This window comes from Scomber scombrus, chromosome 2 (assembly GCF_963691925.1).
Source record: "Scomber scombrus chromosome 2, fScoSco1.1, whole genome shotgun sequence".
Lineage (NCBI taxonomy): Eukaryota > Metazoa > Chordata > Actinopteri > Scombriformes > Scombridae > Scomber > Scomber scombrus.
Window position 1 is genome coordinate 29,900,970 of NC_084971.1, and position 20,242 is coordinate 29,921,211.

At 38.6% G+C, this 20,242-nt stretch overlaps 1 protein-coding gene and 1 long non-coding RNA gene across 2 annotated transcripts; both read left to right on the forward strand.

Moving 5' to 3' along the window:
• Positions 1-783: 783 nt before the first annotated feature.
• Positions 784-12,533, forward strand: LOC134000395 (uncharacterized). Its single transcript, XR_009927431.1, has 4 exons — positions 784-798; positions 9,381-9,439; positions 12,103-12,292; positions 12,419-12,533. It is a non-coding gene; the product is annotated as an uncharacterized LOC134000395 (long non-coding RNA).
• A 140-nt stretch (positions 12,534-12,673) lies between these two features.
• On the forward strand, positions 12,674-17,371 carry LOC133995967 (uncharacterized). The gene is made up of 7 exons (XM_062435478.1): positions 12,674-12,719; positions 13,691-13,778; positions 13,878-14,005; positions 14,176-14,368; positions 15,051-15,141; positions 15,277-15,349; positions 16,361-17,371. The coding sequence occupies exons 3-7, from the start codon at positions 13,973-13,975 to the stop codon at positions 17,369-17,371; spliced, it is 1,401 nt and encodes a 466-aa protein (XP_062291462.1). The 5' UTR covers positions 12,674-12,719; positions 13,691-13,778; positions 13,878-13,972.
• The last annotated feature ends 2,871 nt before the right edge of the window (positions 17,372-20,242 follow it).

Sequence of the window (20,242 nt, forward strand, 5' to 3'; positions counted from 1 at the left end):
AGATTGAAACCAACTGAATACCTCTCTGCTCCTCCTCCTTCAAGCATGTAGGTGAACCTGTAATGCCTGCAAAACCTTCCTCCAGCCAAGAAAAGCAATTTAATAATCTGTGACGTCATCTTCATGTAAAGTTTATGAGCCGAGCAGGAACTCAGACGGGGCCAACGGGAGAAACACTACTGGGCATATTCAGTTGTCCACATAACGCCGAAGCTAGATACTTTTTTTTGGTGTATGTGTCAGCTGTGCAATTCTAATTGGACTGAATAGGGGCCATTTTTGGGCCAGTATCCAGCTCTCCATGGTACCTGCTCCCTATGTAGAAATAAAGGACTCATTTTAAGATAACAAAAAGGGGATTATACACTAATTAAAACATACTTAAGATTATATTACATTTCTGCAAGGTCCCTTCTGCTAGATGCCACTAAATTAAACACACTGCACCTTTAAAGCAGTAAGCACCATCACACTTTACACTAAAAGCCATTTTGCTATAACATATTTTGACATATTAATACACAGGTACACTAACAACTAACTACTATTACATGGAGTTACGTAATAAAATAACTTCCAAAGCTGTTCTCAAGTACAAAGACCAATTGATGGACATGTGATTTGAAATAAAAAGGACCTGAAACTTCCAGACTTCCTCTTTTGACCACATGCTGGGTGATTTTTATATGTTCCCTGTCGTAGATGTTTTACAAATGCTAGACAGAAAGGACTCAACCGAATTCTTCTGCGCTGCCGTTCAAGCCTTTGGGAGTAGCCGTCCTGTCCTGACCCTAACCAGTGAGTGTGTTGATCTGATAAAGAAATTATTTCTGTTATCTTGCTGTAAACATGAGTTTCACTGGCACTGTGCCAGAGATAGGCTGACCGTCAGGGGCACTGCACGTCCAAAAATATCTCCAATGTGTCTACTTTTGGTGTAGGATCTTAAAATATTATTTTCTTCAAGTAACTGTATAAATATCAAAAATCAATATGCTTTTGAATTCTTATTCATGGCTGACATGATATTTTAGACATGTAAGTTGTGTACTTTAATAATAATAACTTATTACACAATATATAAAAATCTTGCAATTATATAACTACAAAATCAGTCAAAATCTTTTATTTAATCTGATAAAAAAACAGGCCCTAATCACTTTTTTATGGTAAGTTACAACTATGTTCACTAGGGGAGCAGCGAAGCCTGGTGAGTTTTTACTTAAAACATAAAGAAATACAGTATTATTCATCTTGTTCATGGTGTTTTTGTTGTGCCTGTCTTGAAACACTTTGTTGTTTGTTATTCTCATAGTGTTAATTGGTGTCCTGCTTACTGATTATTGAATGCTTAGCTGAGTTTTTACATTAAGAAATAATGTTGAAACAAAGTGATTGTGAATATGAATTAGGGTGTTATAGAATATTTTAAACACCTGAAGGAAGACAAACTGCATTGTGCTGAATCAAAGTCTGTGTGTGCCGTCCTCCTCCTTCAAACTAATTAAGCGTTCATTAGGCTACCAGCATCAGGATAAGTTTGATGGGGTTGATGTGTGTCTTCATTTCAATATTTAGGCAAGGAGACTAATGACTTTGGATGGGTTTACTTCATACGCAACAAACACAAACATCCAGCTCCTAATTGCTTAACCTGATGACGTGTCACAGAATCTAATTAGAAAACTAATTATCAATAAATATGGGTGTGCTGCTGCTTGATAACTTAATTTAGTGAACTTTATTTAAACAAATGACAGTTCATGTCGGTCTGGATAACAGCTCAATGTTTAGTGTTTTTTGTTGTTGCTGCAATCATATGATCTACCACTTGGGGGCTCCAAAGTCCCATACTTGCAAATTGCACATTGAAGTGCTGAACTTGTGACACTGTAGCTGGGGTTCATGTTAAGTGTAGGCAGCTAACCCACTATGGTAAAGGTTAGAGAAGGTTCGTGGCTTTGGTTAAGTATTGAAAAGGACATGTTCTGTCTAATGCTCTAGATATCTTTGGACTCAGCTAGGCTAGCTGTTTCCCCCCTGCTTCCACTCTTTATGCTAAGCTAACCGGCTTCATATTTACTGTACAAACATGAGAGGGGTATTGATTTTCTCATCTTAACTTTTAGCAAGACAGGCAGTAAACATATTTCACAAAAGTTTAAACAGCAAGTCTAAAATAGAAAATAAAAATGAAGTGAGGAGAAATGGAGGCATGAAGTTGAGTCTTGTTTTAAGTAAGTTCCCCTTTAGACATGACATAAAATAACCCCATTCTCTGAAACTGAAAGGCCCAGAATCTATGAATATGCAAATGTTATTAACTTTTTCTTTTATTTTCTTTCTTTAAGTAAAATAAGGGCTGCATTTAAAAAGAATAATGTGCATCTTAAATATAAAGTGGATTGATCATATTGGGCTCTTAGATCATTGAATGGGAATGTTTGCTCCAGAGATTTGTGCTTTGTCTGTAGTGATACTTCACAGTCTTCATGGTCTTGGAGCATATGAGGCAAACTGATTTTGGATTGCCTGTGGAAGTATTTGCTCCGTTTTACGTGCTTAACTACAGTCTGTGTGTATTGGGCTCTGAGTGCTTCCTGAACACAGGCCAACCATGCACCTGAACACCTCTTGTGTGGTCTCTCCCTGCTGGTCTGCTAAACGTGCTGTTAATGCTACCTGCACAGAGGGTCTAGAGACAGGGTCAGAGCATCTATTTTTAATTCAAATGTCTGTTTTCGCTTTCTACACTTCTCTGTTTAGAGCACTTTTCTCATACATGTGTAACAGCTTGTTTCTGGTCTGTCTCTGACATGCAGGAGTCAGCCTGCCCTGCACAGCTCACTGATCACTGGTGTATACAAACTTTAATAACATTAAATGTATCACTTCTTCAATTTGCACCAAGTTTGACACAACAGTTCCTTTTATCCCCAGCCATACACCTGCCGAATGTGGAGTTGATTAGATGAATGGTTGAAGAGATACACAAAGGACACACACACACACACACACACACACACACACACACACACACACACACACACACACACACACACACACACACACACACACACACACACACACACACACACACACACACACACAAACACACACACACAACTTAGTGAAACTCTAAAGTGTTAAATGTAAACAACAAGAACGGCAGAAAACAGGAATAGAAAGTGAAAAAAGCAGGCCAGAAATGAAAAAGCCGACCTATGAAGGGGTTTTCACCCCGTTGTTTCATAGTTCTTCATGGATGGTGGGTAACACCATGATACTACTGACAGTGAAACCACTAACCACAGCAGTTTTTTTCTCTACCGAGAAAAATTTCCAGCACGTCACATAATCTCATTTGAGAGGGAGAACAAAACTTCAGTTGTTCCCATACCTATAGATCAGTTCAGACAGCACACTAATCAATCATTTTGACTCTTAGTTATGACAAACTGTCACAAAAGTGGAAGAGCTCTTCACAGAACGACATCGGGCAGGTAAGTTTACATAGACTTTTCTTAATCATTTTGTGACGTTGAGCGAACGTATTTTTCTGAGTAGTGAATGAATGAGTCTGCGGTGGGAAATGATGCTCCAGCAGAGGCGATAATGGCGATGGAGCAGATGATAGAGTGTTGTTTGGTTTGTTCGAAGCCAGATAAGAAGCGGTTTTAGTCCTGGTCTGTGTGTGAATGTCTTACAGTCATAGTGATGAGTTAATGATAAGTGATGTTGTTGTTTTTTTTAATTTATACCAAGAACTAATTATGAGTTAAGTCATTATGATAATGAATGAGGAAGGTCCACTTCCTTTGCTTAAGGTCTTCCAATGAAACATGACAATGGCAGTAAATGCTTGGTAATGGGATGCGTAATACAAGTATTAAGTAAGTGCTGAGTTTAGTAAGTGTACATAAATGCAAATATAACACTGTGGAACATTTTAGCCCTATCATAACAAATATTCAACATTGTAAAGATAATACTGTATTAGCACTGGAAACATTGACATACATGTGAACTTGGTATAATGATTATTTCCCGTAACCATTTAAAACCATCTACTAAGCTATCTATAATGCTCTCAGATAAAAAGTGACATCATGACATGTGACATACTAAGTAGTCATACGAGAAGATGAGGACGTTAGCAAGAATGTAAAGAGAAATGCTGATAAGTGGGGGAAGAAAGGGTGTTTGAGAACGAGAAATGATGCATATACGTGGTAGGGTGAGAGGAAGTGGAGGAAGTGAGACAGAGGGAAAAGCAAACAGTGTGGGGGCGGGTGGAGAGATAGAGACAGAGAGTTAGAGAGAGAGAGAGAGAGAGAGAGATAGAGAGAGAGAGAGAGAGAGAGAGAGAGAGAGAGAGAGAGAGAGAGAGAGAGACCCAAGTAACTTTTAATGGTGTATGAAAAAGGCCACATCAATAGATCTTACATGCTTTTTTAGACTATTAAAGCTTCTGTTCACCCAATTCACAAAAATACACAGGAGTCTACAGCTACACAGGCTGCTCTGTGAGGCTGAACTTTGAACTAAATTTTAGCAACATGCTTACAACATTACATACATACATTGACCTAAAAAGTTTAACCTGATGATTGCGCTATACAATAGTTTAGGTTATCACTAAAATTATTGTAACACATTCTGTGGGGACTAGGAATGTATGTAACACATTTCATGGCAATGCATCTGATAATCTCACTAAAAACATGTCGACCTGTTGGTGGCAATGTAGTCAGGTGATCACCAAAGTCTGCAGTTTGACACTCTGCTTATCAGTCATGCCAGTGTTGCTGTTTCAGGTTATGCTTCTAACTCCTACATGCTACATGCTGTTGTTGCAGGTTATGCTAATTTCTCCCACCATCATCCGGCTTTGATTTTATTTCCATTGTCCATTATGTATAGTCCATATTCAGTTGTAGTGAAAGATCCTGCAGTGCCAACTAGCATTATGTTGTAACTAAAGGGCAATAGCAATGGTCCATAAACATCCATAATGGCTATCTCTTTGGTTTTTTTTCATGAATGAGTTAAATGGAGCCAGTTTGCCACTGTCCACCTGTCTTATCTTATAGCAGGATACAAGATAAGGGAAGATGTAATACCTATACTGCTCCTTCTCATTTGTTAACTTGCTGACAAATAAACGAACAACATGTGCCTGCATGCAACCACAGTCAACTCATGTGGTGACGGCTGAGTCAAAAGACCCCAACCCAACAGGGTAACACTTTTACTGTAAGTGACCCATTTTAGCATTTACAAGCAGCACATTTAGTACATGGACTATATCACACTATGATGTGGTTGTAAGCAAATATAAATGTTCATGACTAAACCTGTCAGCATCTAGAACTCCTCTTGGGGGCACCCATTAGTGGAGGTAGGTGTATAAACCATTATAATGAATGATTATATAGTAAAATAGAATATGTAATAATATGAAATCTGTCTTCAGAGAAGTTATAATTGATGACAAACACTTAAAAATGTCCTTATATCTGCTTATAGCATGTTATAAACCATTTATTAAATGTTTATATACTTCTTATAAATGCTAAATATGGTTATTTAAAGTTCATTGTTTAAGAGTTAGAACTTCACAAGTGGCCCATATTTCCCAAACTGTTGTACTGCATGTTGAAAGTTAAAGAAAGGAGTTAAATTAAAAGAAATGTTCTTATCTTACAAGAAATTAACTACCTCAGCTTGCATGTTAACAAGACTAGGATACGTTTGGTTTTTTTTATGCCTGGCCGCACGGCATCTCTTAGAAGCTATGATGTTAGTCATCTTTACACCAGTAAAGGTTATACGTGAGAATTCAAGAAAGGAAGAGCGGATGTGCTGGATACAAGTGTTTGATTCTCTTTTCTGGGTGGAAACAGCAGTAGCTTTCGGGGAAGAGAAGGTTAGGAAGTGGTTTGTGTGTGTTACGTGCGTGTGTAGTTGAGGGTTTTTTCCTGTGCTTGTGTCTCTGTGAAACAGAGAGAAGAAAGAAGGGAAAAAAAGAGAGAGAGACAAAGCGTGTCCGCTGTCTCACTTCACCGTTGGAGACAGTTAGGGGAAAGCCAAATGTCAAAAGAAAACAGATATAAAGTGATAAAATTTAGAAGACAGTGGCTGACAAAGTGAGACTGAATAGAGCTTGTGATTTGTTAGTGTGATTTAAATTGCTGCTTTCCCAGGGAGGTTTTTCCCATGTGGCTGACTGAATGTGAGTCACTTGAATTCCCCATGTTCACTTGCTGGAAATGCTGGATACGTTCAGCTGGGAGAGTTGGTGGACAGTACAGCAGACAGTATTTCTATGTCTTGAAACTTCTGGTTATTAAGTATTACGTTGAAGTTTGTTACGTCATTGTCATGATGACCTCAGCCTTGATGTGACACAATCAAAGAGGACTTGACTTGAGAGAACCAGTGTCTCGTCAGTCCAATAATGTTGAGCTTATGAGCTGTATCCACCTGAAAATCAGCATTCAAAATCAGAGCACAGAAAGTGTCCTCAACCAGGGGTCTGCCACCTTGAAATTGCACTCAAGAGCCACTCTTCCTACCCAAGGCTGGATTAGTACCCCCAGGGGCCCCTGAGCACTGAGCACTTAGCAAAGCTAAATAAGAAGTTGATCTGAGCTGGGAGCAGGTCTGCCTACACTTCAATAATACTGCCATTTCACTCACAAGTCATCTCAAGGCAGTGTATGGCTCACGTAGATGGTAAAATCAGTGTTCACTGAAAACCGCCCAGGCAGACCGTACAACAGTTATGACTGATACATGTGAATGAGTGTACAACAATGCCATCCTGAGATACACACAGCACAGCTGAATGCAGGTTCCAAAATAAGAAGGACTAAGTGAGGTAGGCAACTTCACACATTGCAAATGTCAACATATAAGGCACAAGTCATCTCCCACACAGGCCTGTAACAGCATCTGCAGAGCAGGCGCACGTACACGTTTGTTGCGCACTGTGGCAGTCCCAAATGAGTTAAAGAGAGCCTGAGTTTATGACAACTTGTAGCACATAACTGTCCACTGATGTAACTGTGTGTGCGTAAAGTGTTCAGAGCTGACAGTGGGTCACTGGCTGCCGAACACTTTCAATTCTGAATAAGTTATATAAAACTCTGAGGAAGACTTACACAGCCAGCGGTCCACTCAGAGTTACATCAGAGGATTTACTGCGAATGTTACAGCAATGTGAATTGCGCAGTATTTGCACGCGCAATCTGCTTAATTCTGTTTAATTTCACTGGACATTGTTATTGCAGCTGTTTCCTTCTAATCCCTGTGCACTTACCCAAGGTAGATCCAAGCCAGCGAAAGGATGTCTCATTTCACTAAAAATCAACCTAAAATCACCTAAAATCAATCAATCATGTCCTCCGAGCGCAACATCAGCACCGCTGAAATACATGCGTGAGCTTGAGTCTGAGTTCAGACGATTTGGGGGCATGACGAGGTATGGAGCAATGTTTTCTTTCTTGATCAAGCCCGGCAGCTTTGATGGACATGATTTGGATGTATCTTTAATAGACTGGATGGATAAACAGGACATGGAAATACAGCTGATCGAGGCTGAAGAGCTCAACACTGTGGGTGTTTGTTTGTTTGCAGACTCCGAAAAGCAGAAACCACAGCAGTTTAAGCAGAGGTGGGAAGTAACGGAGTATTTGTACTTTGTGACTCTCAGAGATTGATATGTCTTCTTTCCTCTCCCTTTAACCAACTCACGACCCTTCAGATTTATCTAGTGACCCCTTGGATGGAACTGACCCCTAGGTTGGGAACCACTGGACTAAACCATAGCACATAAAGTAGTTGAAACTAGTTCCAAATTCAGCAGCTACAACAGTAACATGCTGCTCTAACACTGATGCTTCAGTATTAATAATCTAATTATGTCATATGTCAGAGGAACCAAACCACTACTCATATGTAATTGTGTATTTCTACATTGCTGTATTGGTACTTTTACTGAAGTAAAGTATCTGAGTACTTCTTTCACCTCTTCTTGTTTGATCATGGGTTTTAACTTTTTGACTTTTATAAGCACCACAGAGCAACCTGAACTTGATACTATGGCATATGACTTTAAAAGGAGCTATCAGCTCATGCTATCAGATCAGCTTCCCTTTTCTCAGCTTTTTTTAAACAGGTGTGACTGCTTTTTCAGAAATAGTAAAGAGGTGTTAGTGATGAATGTGATTAGCTGTTTCCTATAAAGCACACATGTGGGAACATTTACTTCTTCGTTTTACATTTTATCTTTTATGGTGAAGATAAGTAAGAACGATTATGATGTTTTAAAGTTATGAACTGAAATATAATTAATGCTATTTTACAAACAAGAAGAGTAGGTAGCAGGAAGTGCTATCAGACTAGTGGAACATTTGGGTTCTCATAAAAAAAAACAACCTGACCTTTATTAAACCGCATAAACAGGTGACCGGGGAGTCAAGAGGAACGGAAATGGAAAATTTAAAAAAAACAACATATATTTTGAAATGGTATGTGCATGCTGCAAAAAAGAGAAGATTGCATTAACAGATATGTTATATTATGAATATAAAATGTTTAAAACGTGTAGAAGTGTGAAAAGGGATATAGGATATTGCACAGTTGTTGTTAGTGTGCAAGACTGAAAGTTAGTTTTTGTATTTGGGGCTGTGGGTGTTTGTGTCGACTTATAGTGGGCTGTAATAACCACATACCACGAATCCTACCTGAAGCATGAGCTGAAACATGCACACTTTCATTTACTTTTTCATCCTGTTTACACCCAGGTTTAAATGTCAATGTAGTTCAGATGAAAAAGCAGTCACTTTTCAATATGTGACAATCGTGGGTTTTCCAAAAAAAGAGCAAAAATGTTTTTTTTTAAAAAGAGAAGAGAGACACATCAAATTGAAGATGTAGAATGACATGAAATGACAGGGAAGTAAATGAAGGTTAACAATTAACCTGCATGGGGTATAAAGACTGTAGCAGCAACAGTGAATCCATTAAGACAGAGTTGTGTATTCTTTTTATTTTAGTAGTGGACTAATACTCAGAAACAGCTATGGTGCAAGTATTGAAGGTGTGGCAATACTTCAAGTGTAGTTAATTAGTAATAAGGAAGACAGAAGAGGAAATTGCTCTGAAGTGCTCACCGCAAAAAAAAAAGAGAAGAAAAAAGTGTGAGGGAGTGGGCTGGATTCAAACCGAGAAGACATAAAAGACTGATCAAGACTTGTGATTACATTTCTTAGTACTGACCTTTATAGACAGTAGACAGTATCCTCTATCTAATATCTTTGCGGGGTGACGGTTATAAGAGAGGAAAACCTTATATGTCTGATGTTCTTTCACAGGACATTAAATGGACTGAAACCAGCGCTTTGAAGCAGATCCTGCGCAGCTTCACCAACAGGTAAGACACTAAAGCAAAGGCATTGAGCTCATCTATCATGTTTGTTTCAAAGATTAAGTCTGTTCATATCTAGCTCATAAGAGGTGGAATACATGTAGTTTACTGGCATCAGGTGGTCAAAGAGGATATGATACCTGACAGACAAACAGCTGCTTTGATTAAATAGTTGATTTTGGTTGGGTTTTTTTAATGTTAATGAAAAGTTGGTAAGATAAGATGCATTTTTACAAGCCACATTATCAAAAATGTTTTACTGAAAGTTGTTCAGTTTCTCCAAGTCATTTAGTTGGCAGAAGCCGCTCAACCACCCACAACTACTGAATTAGGCTGTTTGTGGTTGAATAACAGCGAGAATACTCATGTGTTAACAAACAGTACTTTGCTGGTACTGTTTTTTTTTACAAGTAATGATGTGAGAAATATGATGAGAAATAGGACCAACTGCTACAAAAATGTCAGAATGAAGTATAGTACATGACAAAAGATAAAGTGCTACCAACAATCCATATCCCCAGGGACCCATCTCACCCAGGACACTCGCTCTTTGAGCTGCTGCCCTCAGGCAAAAGCTACAGGACATTGAGAGTACGCACTAATAGATTACAAAACAGCTTTTACGCTAAAGCCATTAATGCACTAAACTGCATTAAATAATGGCTGACAATAAAGACTTTTGAGGAACAAGTGCCCATGTTGGTTTTAAACACGAAGTCAGCTACAGTGCAGTAGCTGGGCATGGGCGGAGGGTCAAACCTGATTCAGACCATGAATTAGGGAAGATACTTAGTGTCACAGTGTTTTCTTTGTTTTTTTTGTCTGGTATCACAGTGAGACGTAGTTCAGAATAAAAGTTCTGCTTTTGAAAATAACACACGTAAGGGAACTTTTTTGGCGTGGGAAGGAGAGAAAGAGCCCTGGCCCCGATGGCATTGGAGGCTGCATACTCAAAAACTGTGCAGCACAGTTGGCTGATATCTTTTGTTTTATTTTCCAATGGTCACTGTCTCTCCATAGGATCCCCAGTCTGTGGAAAGACTCTATAATTGTACCTATGCCTAAGAACAGATATCCACGAACACTAAGTGATTTCAGGCCAGTAAAACTTACCAGTCTAGTAATGAAATTATTAGAAAAAATTGTGGAAAGTGAGCTTCTAAATGTTGTCCAAGATCAGTTAGATCCTCTCCAATTTACTTATAGGCAAGGCAGGGGAGTTGATTGAATATGACTTTAACTCATCTTGATACTGCAAAAGCAGCTGTACGCTTGATTTTTATCGACTTCTCCTCAGCTTTTAATTGTATTCAGCCCCATATTTTAGCTAACAGACTGCTTAGTTTGCACATTAATCCAGGACTGATTTTTTGGCTTTTGGATTTTTTAACATTTTGCGAATCTGTTTTAACTTTTACTTTTATTAGCTGCTTTGGCCTTCTTAATGTTAAAAACAAAAATCGACTTCTGGGTATTGTTAAAGTGTGCCGTAAGGTGTGGGTACCACTTTAAATGACCTCACTCAGCTCTACAAGGCGAGAGTTTTAAGCAAGGCCCAGACAATCCTTGCTGAGCTGTCTCACCCTCTGGCTGTGGAATTTGATTTGCCCCCTCAGTGCAGGACAAATAGACTTAAGAAATCTTCTGTTACTGCTGCCATGAAAGTCCTCAATGAGTGACATGTGTGTTTTGTCTATTATTTGTGGAAGTCTTCATTGTTTATTGTATGTTATATGTGATTGCTGCTGGCTGTACCACAATTTGCCCCTCAGTGATAATACAGTTTACCTTGCCCCTTGGGAAGGTAAACCTAGAGCTGGTAGTGATGGTATAACTGCCTCCCTACCACCAAAAAGCCATATGTCACATCATCAATGTATGCCAAGAATCTTTTAATTCTAAGCTGAGATGTTGATAAACTTTCAGAAGTCTGTTCAACTGCCTCAAATGTTTAAAGATCCCAAAATCTCCAGTATCATAACGTGTGCAGATCCTTTTTCTGTTTTTTGCCTTCAGTTGATTTTTGTTCTAGCACCTGTGAAAGTGTTTTGATGTGCGTACCCTACACACTGTCCTGTCTGGTGAAGGATCCCTGTGTCAAAAAACAGTTTGAAGAACAATCTTCTCACAAGACAACAATGTAGATATTGGACGATACTGCAAAACCACCAGATTATGTTCACTGACAACATTTTTAAATTCTTGCTTCCTGCGGCACCTGCAAATGGAAACTACAGTAGTGAAAGATAAATTAGATTAAAAATAAAAATACATTGAAGGAATACAATTAAATGTCGGGCTGCTCATGACCTTTTAAACCTGAAGTAATAGGGGATTTCCTAGTATCAACTTATCGCTGCATCACACTGGTATTTTCCACATTTTGCAAAATAATCTGGCCTATTCTAACAGGTGTCCTTTACCAAACAAAGTAAACTGCACCAGAATAGGATGTGAAACACTTCTGTTTCTGTTTTTCGATCACCTGCTTATGTCACAACTGTTTCTTAGTATGTTTGTGGTCAGGTTTATTTGGCTTTGTGCATGTGTGTCACCAGATGCACAAACAAACTGACATACATATAAAGTAACGAAAGTAAAGAAATAATGGCATTGTAGGTGCCATTTGCCTCTGCCACTTCAGCATATATCTCTTTTTATCTACACAGGATGAGAAGAAGGAGGAAGCAGTGACTTACACCTTGAAGAAAGTATCAAACCACATCTCCCAGTCAACTTCGAGAACCCAGATGACACATTAAATGGAGCGAAATAAGAAAACCCCCCTGACTCTTCTGCTTGCTCTGCTTCTAGTCGGTGCTGTCAGAACGGATGACGATTGCAAGGCAAAACTGAAAGGTTAGTAACACTTTAATAATTTCATTTATGACAGTAATTATGTTTAATTTGACAATCTTTTGTCACACAAGACTGAACACAAAATAACAGTCACTCTTGGCTTCTCATCTCCATTATTTCTCATAGGTCTCACCTGCTACAATGACTACAATCGTATCATCACTTGCGTGTGGAACAGCGCAGATGTGTCTGATCTCACAGGCAATGTGTGCGAAATACACGTCAAAAAGGATGGATCACGGTAAGGATGGGAGTTACAAAAAAGAAAAATTGGACAGTCATGTACTTTAAATCTATGTACTTAATTATAAATTATATGTGTTCATACAGTTCCACTGCATACAGCACTTCTTGTAAGTTGGAACCCTTTGATGTCTCCAGACCAGCACTGAAGAATTGCTCCCTGATCTTCAATAGAGAAGGCGCCGTGAGTCTGAGAAGCTTAGTGACCAAACATTATTACTACTATAGCCCACTTACATAAAAAAGAAAAATATATATTTTGAATAGCTGTGCATATCACTGCAACACGGCTGTGGCTCAGTCGGTAGAGCAGTCGTCCACTAATTGGAAGATTGGCAATTTGATTCCCAGCTCCTCCAGTCCACATGTCAATGTGTCCTTGGGCAAGATACTTGTATGAATGGTTAGTTTCCTCCTGATGAGCAGGTTGGCACCCTGCTTGGGGTGTGTGAATGTGTGTGAATTGGTGAATGAGACATGTTGTGTAAAAGCGCTTTGAATGGTCATAACGACTAGAAAAGCGCTATATAAGTACAGTCCATTTACCACTGGATGATAAAGGAATAGTTCATTTTAGGATATTTGCTTATTGGCTTTGTTTTCCAATCTCATATATGTCCATTAAATATGAAGCTATAGCAAGCAAACAGTTAGCTTAGCGTAAGGGCTAAAAAGAGCTAGTCCAATAACAAAATGGGAACAAATTCCATCAGCCAGTAGCTATCTCTAAAACTTAACGCATTATATCTTGAAAGGTTCTACTCCCAACCAATAGCCTAACATAATCACCCTGTTAAACTGCAAATGTTTACACCTCGGTTTTTCTACAGATTAAACAAAAGAGCTGTAAAAATAACCTTTTAATAAGTGGCCTATAGATGTGTTTATAGTCTGATTTCTCCACATTTAGACAGAACTAGACCAGATGTTTCAGCCAGTTTCGAGTCTGTATCCTAAGCTAGCTGACTATGTTGTAATGTGTTATTAGCTGGAGCTTTTAATCAGAGCTTTTTGAGTGCAACTAGCAGATTATCACCTCGACTAGTAAAACAAGTAAGCAAGTAAAACACTAGCTAATTAAGATCTTATTTTGTTTTGTATTGTTGTCTTATTAATGTGTTCTAAGAGCATCATTTTTTCTCAAAATATTTTCAGTTTAAGAGCATCGATGTGTTGTCCATTACTCTGACCTGTAACCCTGGGAAGCAAAATTGGACGACGCGCTACAAGCCATCTTGTCACAGTGAGTACAATAAAGTATATTGCCTCTTTGTGATATTACTTTGTGAGCTTTTCATGACGACCTTAAACACAGTCTGTGCATGTGTTTCTCATATTGCAGTAAAGCTGAATCCACCAGAAGCACCAAAAGTCAATTTGACCACCGTTTCCTGGTTTCCAAAAAAAAATAGAAGAATCTTACTTCACGACACCCAAATGAAGTGGAGACAAAAGGATCAGCCATTGAGTGTGTGTACATATTTTATTTTTATGTGACTGCATGAATGGTATGTTGTCAGAGATGAGTGCAAGTGTTGTGGAGAGATTATCTTGGCAGTGAATGTATACAAATGATTCACAAGTTCAGTGTAAATGAACCAGCCCATTAAACATCCACATATTTGTTTTAACCCTAGCAGGCTGAAAGGACAGTGGAAAGCTCATGTAAGTCGGAATGCAAGGCCGAGCTGGACTCAGACCTGTTGATAATAGGGGAGGAGTATGAGGCACACGTCAGAGTGAAGTCCAATAAATATGAGTCAGTCTGGAGTGAATGGAGCCCCACTGTAACTTGGGTTTCACGCGTTGGAAAACCTAAACCACCACAATCAGGTAAGGGTTACCAAATTTATAGAAAGCAAAGTGTTTTTTTGTTTTTTTTAAACAATGTAGTCAGACGTAAGCGACAACTGCTGTGTTTAACTGTAACCCTGCAAAGAGAACAGGTGCATATTTGTAACCTTTGTCTGCTGCCCATGTAGCGAAGTGGAAGGTAGAGGGGAGGAGGTTGAAAGGTGTTGAGTTCGTTGTACGCCAGACTTTTAAGAAAGATAGCAGAGTTTGCGGTCTTGTCACAGACCTGTCATTTGCTTTAATATTAACTGCAACCTTACATGTCCCTTAATTTAACTGGGTTTAGTTGCCTAACCCTGGCCCTGACCCATAATCAGAGGAAATGACCGTAGTGACCTTAGTAGTGATGGGTGGGCAGTTTAATCAAAGTGATTTCTCCCTTCTCAGATTGTTTCATTTAAATGATATTTTTAGGGCCCAAATACATGAAAGTATAGAATACAGTATTTCACTCAGGCATAAATCTACCTAAATGTGTATAAGAGAAAACAATGTTTTTCTATATTATCCTTAATCATGTCATGATCCTTCAAATTCAGCACTCAAGATCCGGATGACTAAAGAGAATTGCATAAATATCACTATTTGTTCTTCACACAGAGATAAATAGAGTATGCCTAACCTCTTGGCTAATGTGATATTTCTGACTTGTCTTCACCAGCTGATCTTTCGATGATCTTGGGTATGACTGTTGCAGTTGTAGGCTCCTTGCTTCTAGCCCTCGTATATTTTAAGACTGACAAAACCGCCTGGTAAGTAACCACACCGGAGTAATATTCCATGATGTTTGTGTCTGTTTTGGTGCTAAACTGTGTTCAATTCTACCCTTCTGTGTTCAAGAGGAGTATATTGACTTTGCTTTAATATGATGTTGTTTTGTCTTTTAGGGTTTACATAGAAAAGAAGGTCAAAGGTTCACCACTGCCAGACCCAGGAGAGTCCTTAATTATGAAAGACCAGGTGTGTTGAAATGTTCTTTTTCTCAGGGTTTGTTTCATCTTAATCAAGACAAAGACTTTACTTTACTTTCTTTCTCTTTTTTTTTTTTTTTTACATTGGGGGCTTTTTTTTTGCAATATGTGTTTAAATGTTAGTTATAAATATGTTCATTATGCAACATAAAAACAGTGTTAAATATTTCACAACATATTAAGCAGAAATATAAGCAGAAATATTTTATATTTTCTGGCCACTTGAGGGCAGCAGAACAAGCTGTAAACACAACATAGATGTTATTATCGTACTGAATTTATTAGCAGATAAGCATGTATAAGAAGTCCTCTACATTAAAAAACCACATAGATATTTGGCCATGCACTTTTGGTATTTTGGTACTCCGAGCAGCAGTAATTGGCAGCACCTTCTGACAAACCTCAGACAAAGATATCTGTCTCTTTAAATACTGGATGTTTACCTCTGGTCACAAGCTAAATGCAAACTTTGTCTGTCAGCTGTTTGGTGCTGGAAAAGAAGTCCATGCTGCCCTAAATTTGCTAACCCAGTAACAACAACAATGAGAAAAATCTGAGAGGAACTGCAGAGTTGTGTCATAATTATCTGCGGCTTTGTCACTGTCAGCAACCCATGTCATATAACTTTACAATCATTTGATACATTGTCAATATAATAATATTGATTAGTGCAGCTTTAATGAAAGAAAACACACCAGACCACATATCAAAATAAGACACGGAAAACATGACACAATAGCCTGTTGTAGGTGTCAAATCGCCCACATAGGCTTTGAAACCTGACAGAAAAAATTACTCATCAGTCAAGTGATAGACATGTTACCTTTATATTCCAAAAGGTTGTAACTGTGTCACATGCGAGTACAGAATGAAAACAAAAACACTATAGACACTATATGCCTATTTTTAGACTTTAAGATAAACTCATAGTCCAGTGCAAATTTCAATTATTCTTTATTGTTTTATTTACTTCTCAACTTTTGACCCTTTTATCCTCCAGATTTGGCAGAGTCCTCCGTTCACCAACAAATCCTTACATTTCTTCATAAAACCAGAGGAATTCATCTCAGTAGAGGTAACCTGCAAAGGGGATGGTTTTGCGCCCTGCAGGTCAGACGTGGCACTGCTCGAGAAGATGAAGAGCGAAAGCAGCTATGATTCAACCAATTCCAGCTTCTCCAACCCCAGTTACTCCCACCTTGATCCTCTTCCTCCTGTCCCCTCTCTCACTGCGGGGAATCTGGAGCCCTGTGCGACTGATTCACCTTATGGGCCTGTTGGTGGTCAAGGCAAAGGTAACACCGCAGAACAGGATAGAAAGGAAGAAGAAAGAAGGAAAGACGAGGAGATTCTACAGCTGCTTAAAACAGGCAGCAGCAACAGGGAGACGATACCAGTCATTTTAGACTATAATAGGGTTGAGAAGCTCCAGCCCGAACGTGTCAGGCTCCAGAGTCTAGATTCAGGTATGTGTAGTGGGGAAGAGGTCAGTCAAGAGAGCCTGGAGGCAGATAGCATCAATATGACTGATAGCCATGATGAGGTGCCACAAGCCAAGGAGGAGAGGGAAGGAGACAATGGGCAAGATGAAGGTTTTCAGAAGTTATTTGGTAATATCAGCAGCGGAGGCATTGTTTGCAAAGGGTCCATTCAGGTTTGTTCTGGTTACGAACCAGTCCAGAAGCTGCAGGCTGATAGCAATGAGCTCCTTAGCCTGGATTCAGGTCTGAGCAGTGGGGGTGAGGAGCAGCTGAGTCAAGAGGAGAGCATGGAGGACATTGACAAGTCCACTGAATCTACAAGGTTCCCGTTTCCTCCTCCCTCTTGCGCTTTACCGTGCATGCTGCCTTTTTCCACATCACTGCCTTTGAAGTTCTCTGGGCCAGGATTCAGTCCAGCTCAGCAACCTCTGCCATGTCACCTACTGGAAAGAATTGCTCTCATGTCAACTACCAAGTCAGTGGAGCCCTCTGGAGATGGATATATGCCAGTGACACAGAAACAGAGCTAAAAACAGACAGGAATCTGTTCAGTAAGCCTAACAATTAACGCTCTACGATACAGTAGTTTGTTATCATGTGGAGCATTGTAGGATCCCTATAAATAAGGGTCTAAGCCTGCTTACTGCTGTTATGATTTGGCACTATACAGATAATTGAATTGACACATCATATGATCCTTTATTTACTGCTTAATGTCAAACGACTTGCTTTTTTATGAAGTCATTTAATGAATGTATTCTTATTTTATTTATTTATTTATCACCTTAAACCAAATGTAGTATTGACCTATGTACTAATTTCCTGATTGGCTAAAGTGAAGACATACGTTTTTTAGCTTCCTTTTAAAAATATTTAGTGAGCTGGTTTCACTGATATCCATTGGTAGTGTGTTCCATAGCTTTGGGGTGTAACTGACAAAGGCTGCATCTCCAATTGTCTTTCAGCTGTGGCTGGGAACGACCAATAAACCTGCAGCAAATGATCGCAGTGTTCTTGAAGGACAATAGTTAAAAAGGCAGTTAGCAATGTAGTTTGATCCTAGCCCATCAAGGGCTTTGAATGTAAGGAGGAAGACGTTAAAGGGGATTCTAAATGTTATAGAAAGCCAGTGCAGAGCAGCTAAAACTGGACTAATGTGCTCTCTCCTCTTGGTTCTGGTTAATAACTGAGCTGCAGCGTTTTGAATGAGCTCACATCCTGTACTTAAGTAGAACTAAAGATACAGAATGTATAAAAAGACTCTGGTAAATGTAGAAGTACTGATTCAACTCCTTCACTCAAATAAAAGTAAGAACGTGCAGGTTTTAAAATGTAATTAAGTACAAAAGTAAAAATACATATTTATTGTCAATTATACACAATACCTCTCTTGCTGCAGGTCATTTCCCTCCCTCTGTCAAATAAAGGAAAAAAATGCCCCCCCAATAAATAAATCGTAAAAAAATAAATAAAAAATCACTTTTTGCTGAAAGTCAAAAAAGCCACTGACTGAGACAAAGACAAAGACTGCTGTTATAATGGCCCTCTGTTCAGTGCACAGCATGTGTTCGTTTGGTAGGAGTCTTCCTGCTGCTGTAATATTCCTGCATTGTCTGCTCACATTGTTGGGACTTTCACGGCACGGAGCGCACACACCAAAACAAAAAAAAAGATTGTTTTTCTATAACTTATTTGCACGTCATGTCTTCTTTTTGTAATGTCACTGAGGTTGAAACAAGCAAAAAGTACAAATAACCTCAGATTTAACCTAGCAAGTTTATTTCTCCAGATTATTAAACAACTTTTTTCTTTTTGTTGGGACAACTCGAAGGATCTCAGTTTCGTCCTCATTTAACTTTAAGAAACTATTGCTCATGCATTTATTTAGTTTATGAGTTTTATAGCTGCTAACTTGCTCCATTTGATGTATGTTTTGAACCAGTTTAACACAAAGTCAAAAAGGCCAACAAACCTTTCAAGACGACTGATTATCTGATATCATGGACAATTGTATCAAATGCTTTCTTTGGGTCTAAAAAGATGGGAATCAAAGAATTTACTTTTGTTTGTATTTCAGTGAACTGTGAATCTTGTTTTCCTCCATTTTCTTTCAGCTGCCCAACAGATTCTGAGGTCTGTCAAACTCTTTGTAAATAGTTCAAATATATGTATATTTTGTTTTGCTCATTGTGTGAGAACCTTTTATTTTTATTTTTTTTACCATGTTTTTTATCATATACTCCAGTATTGTTAGTGATGTGATTGCTGCCTCATTTAAAGGTCCAGTGTGTGAATTTAGAGCGTCTTTCACATTTGATGTAGTTTCACGACCACTGTAGGTTGTAGGTGGACTATTAGGGGAGGGGTATTCAGTTGGTCGCTTAATCACACTCACACATCCTTCTTCTGAAATGCCGACTTTTGACAAATATTCTCCCTGTGAGAGGTCAGTGTAACCACTAACTAATAACAAAAAAAGGATCGTACTTGATGCTGAAACATACACTGTGTAACACTGAACCTTAAAACAAAATGTATTTTACATTATTATATTATGTAAGAGAAATGTTATATAATATTTTATATTATTTACTCTTCTAGTTAAAACCCATGGTTAATATTTGATGCATTTCTGTATTGTATTCTGTGGATTTTTTTGTAAGCAATACTCAGCATTGCTTACCTAAACACACTGTTGTTTGTTATTTTTAACCTTCTTCTTGTCATTTTGTTTTTTTTTTATTGTTTTTTTTATTTTTTTGCTGCACTGCTACTTTGCCTAAAGTGTGTATTATATATCATTTGCTTGTGATATGCATGTGTGTGTTCCCACTTGGTGAAATATTCATCCAAACATCACTCTTGAGAGCATGACTAATGGTGGATGCTGAATTTTAAAGGGAACATTTTTGAATGATGAATGTTTTCTTTGTATGCTGTAGTGTGTATACCAGCATATATCCTATTTTACATTTCAGACTGTTTTCACAAGTGTTGACATGAAAAGAGGCAGCTATTTCAATCTTGTTTTTGACACCATGCAAATAAATGTGATAGTATCTACCAACTGTTTTGTTTGCCTCATAATTTAAAATACACAATCCCGATATATACAAATGTCTGCTGGTGCCTCAGACTTCCTCACTATGTGCTTACATTATGGTCCACTGGGGTGTCTTGTTTTCATGGAAAATGAAATGAACTCTGGAGATATGAGTTATAGCCTATCCCTGCTCCACTCCCATCAGATGTACTTGTGCAGGGGGGAGGTGACTGGGAGCATCACTGTTGCTAGGTGAGAGTTTTTGACATCAGCGTACCTGCTGCCTACCTACCTTTACTCACTGCTGTGCTTTGCTACCTGTGTGATCAGTTATAATTAAGCTACCAGTCAGGACTTT

Coding starts and splice junctions, on each gene's coding strand:
- LOC133995967 (XM_062435478.1), top strand. CDS start 13,973: ATGAAGTGGAGACAAAAGGATCAGCCATTGAGT. Junction 14,369..15,050: donor ACCTAAACCACCACAATCAG/GTAAGGGTTACC, acceptor TGTCTTCACCAG/CTGATCTTTCGATGATCTTG. Junction 15,142..15,276: donor AAGACTGACAAAACCGCCTG/GTAAGTAACCAC, acceptor TTTGTCTTTTAG/GGTTTACATAGAAAAGAAGG.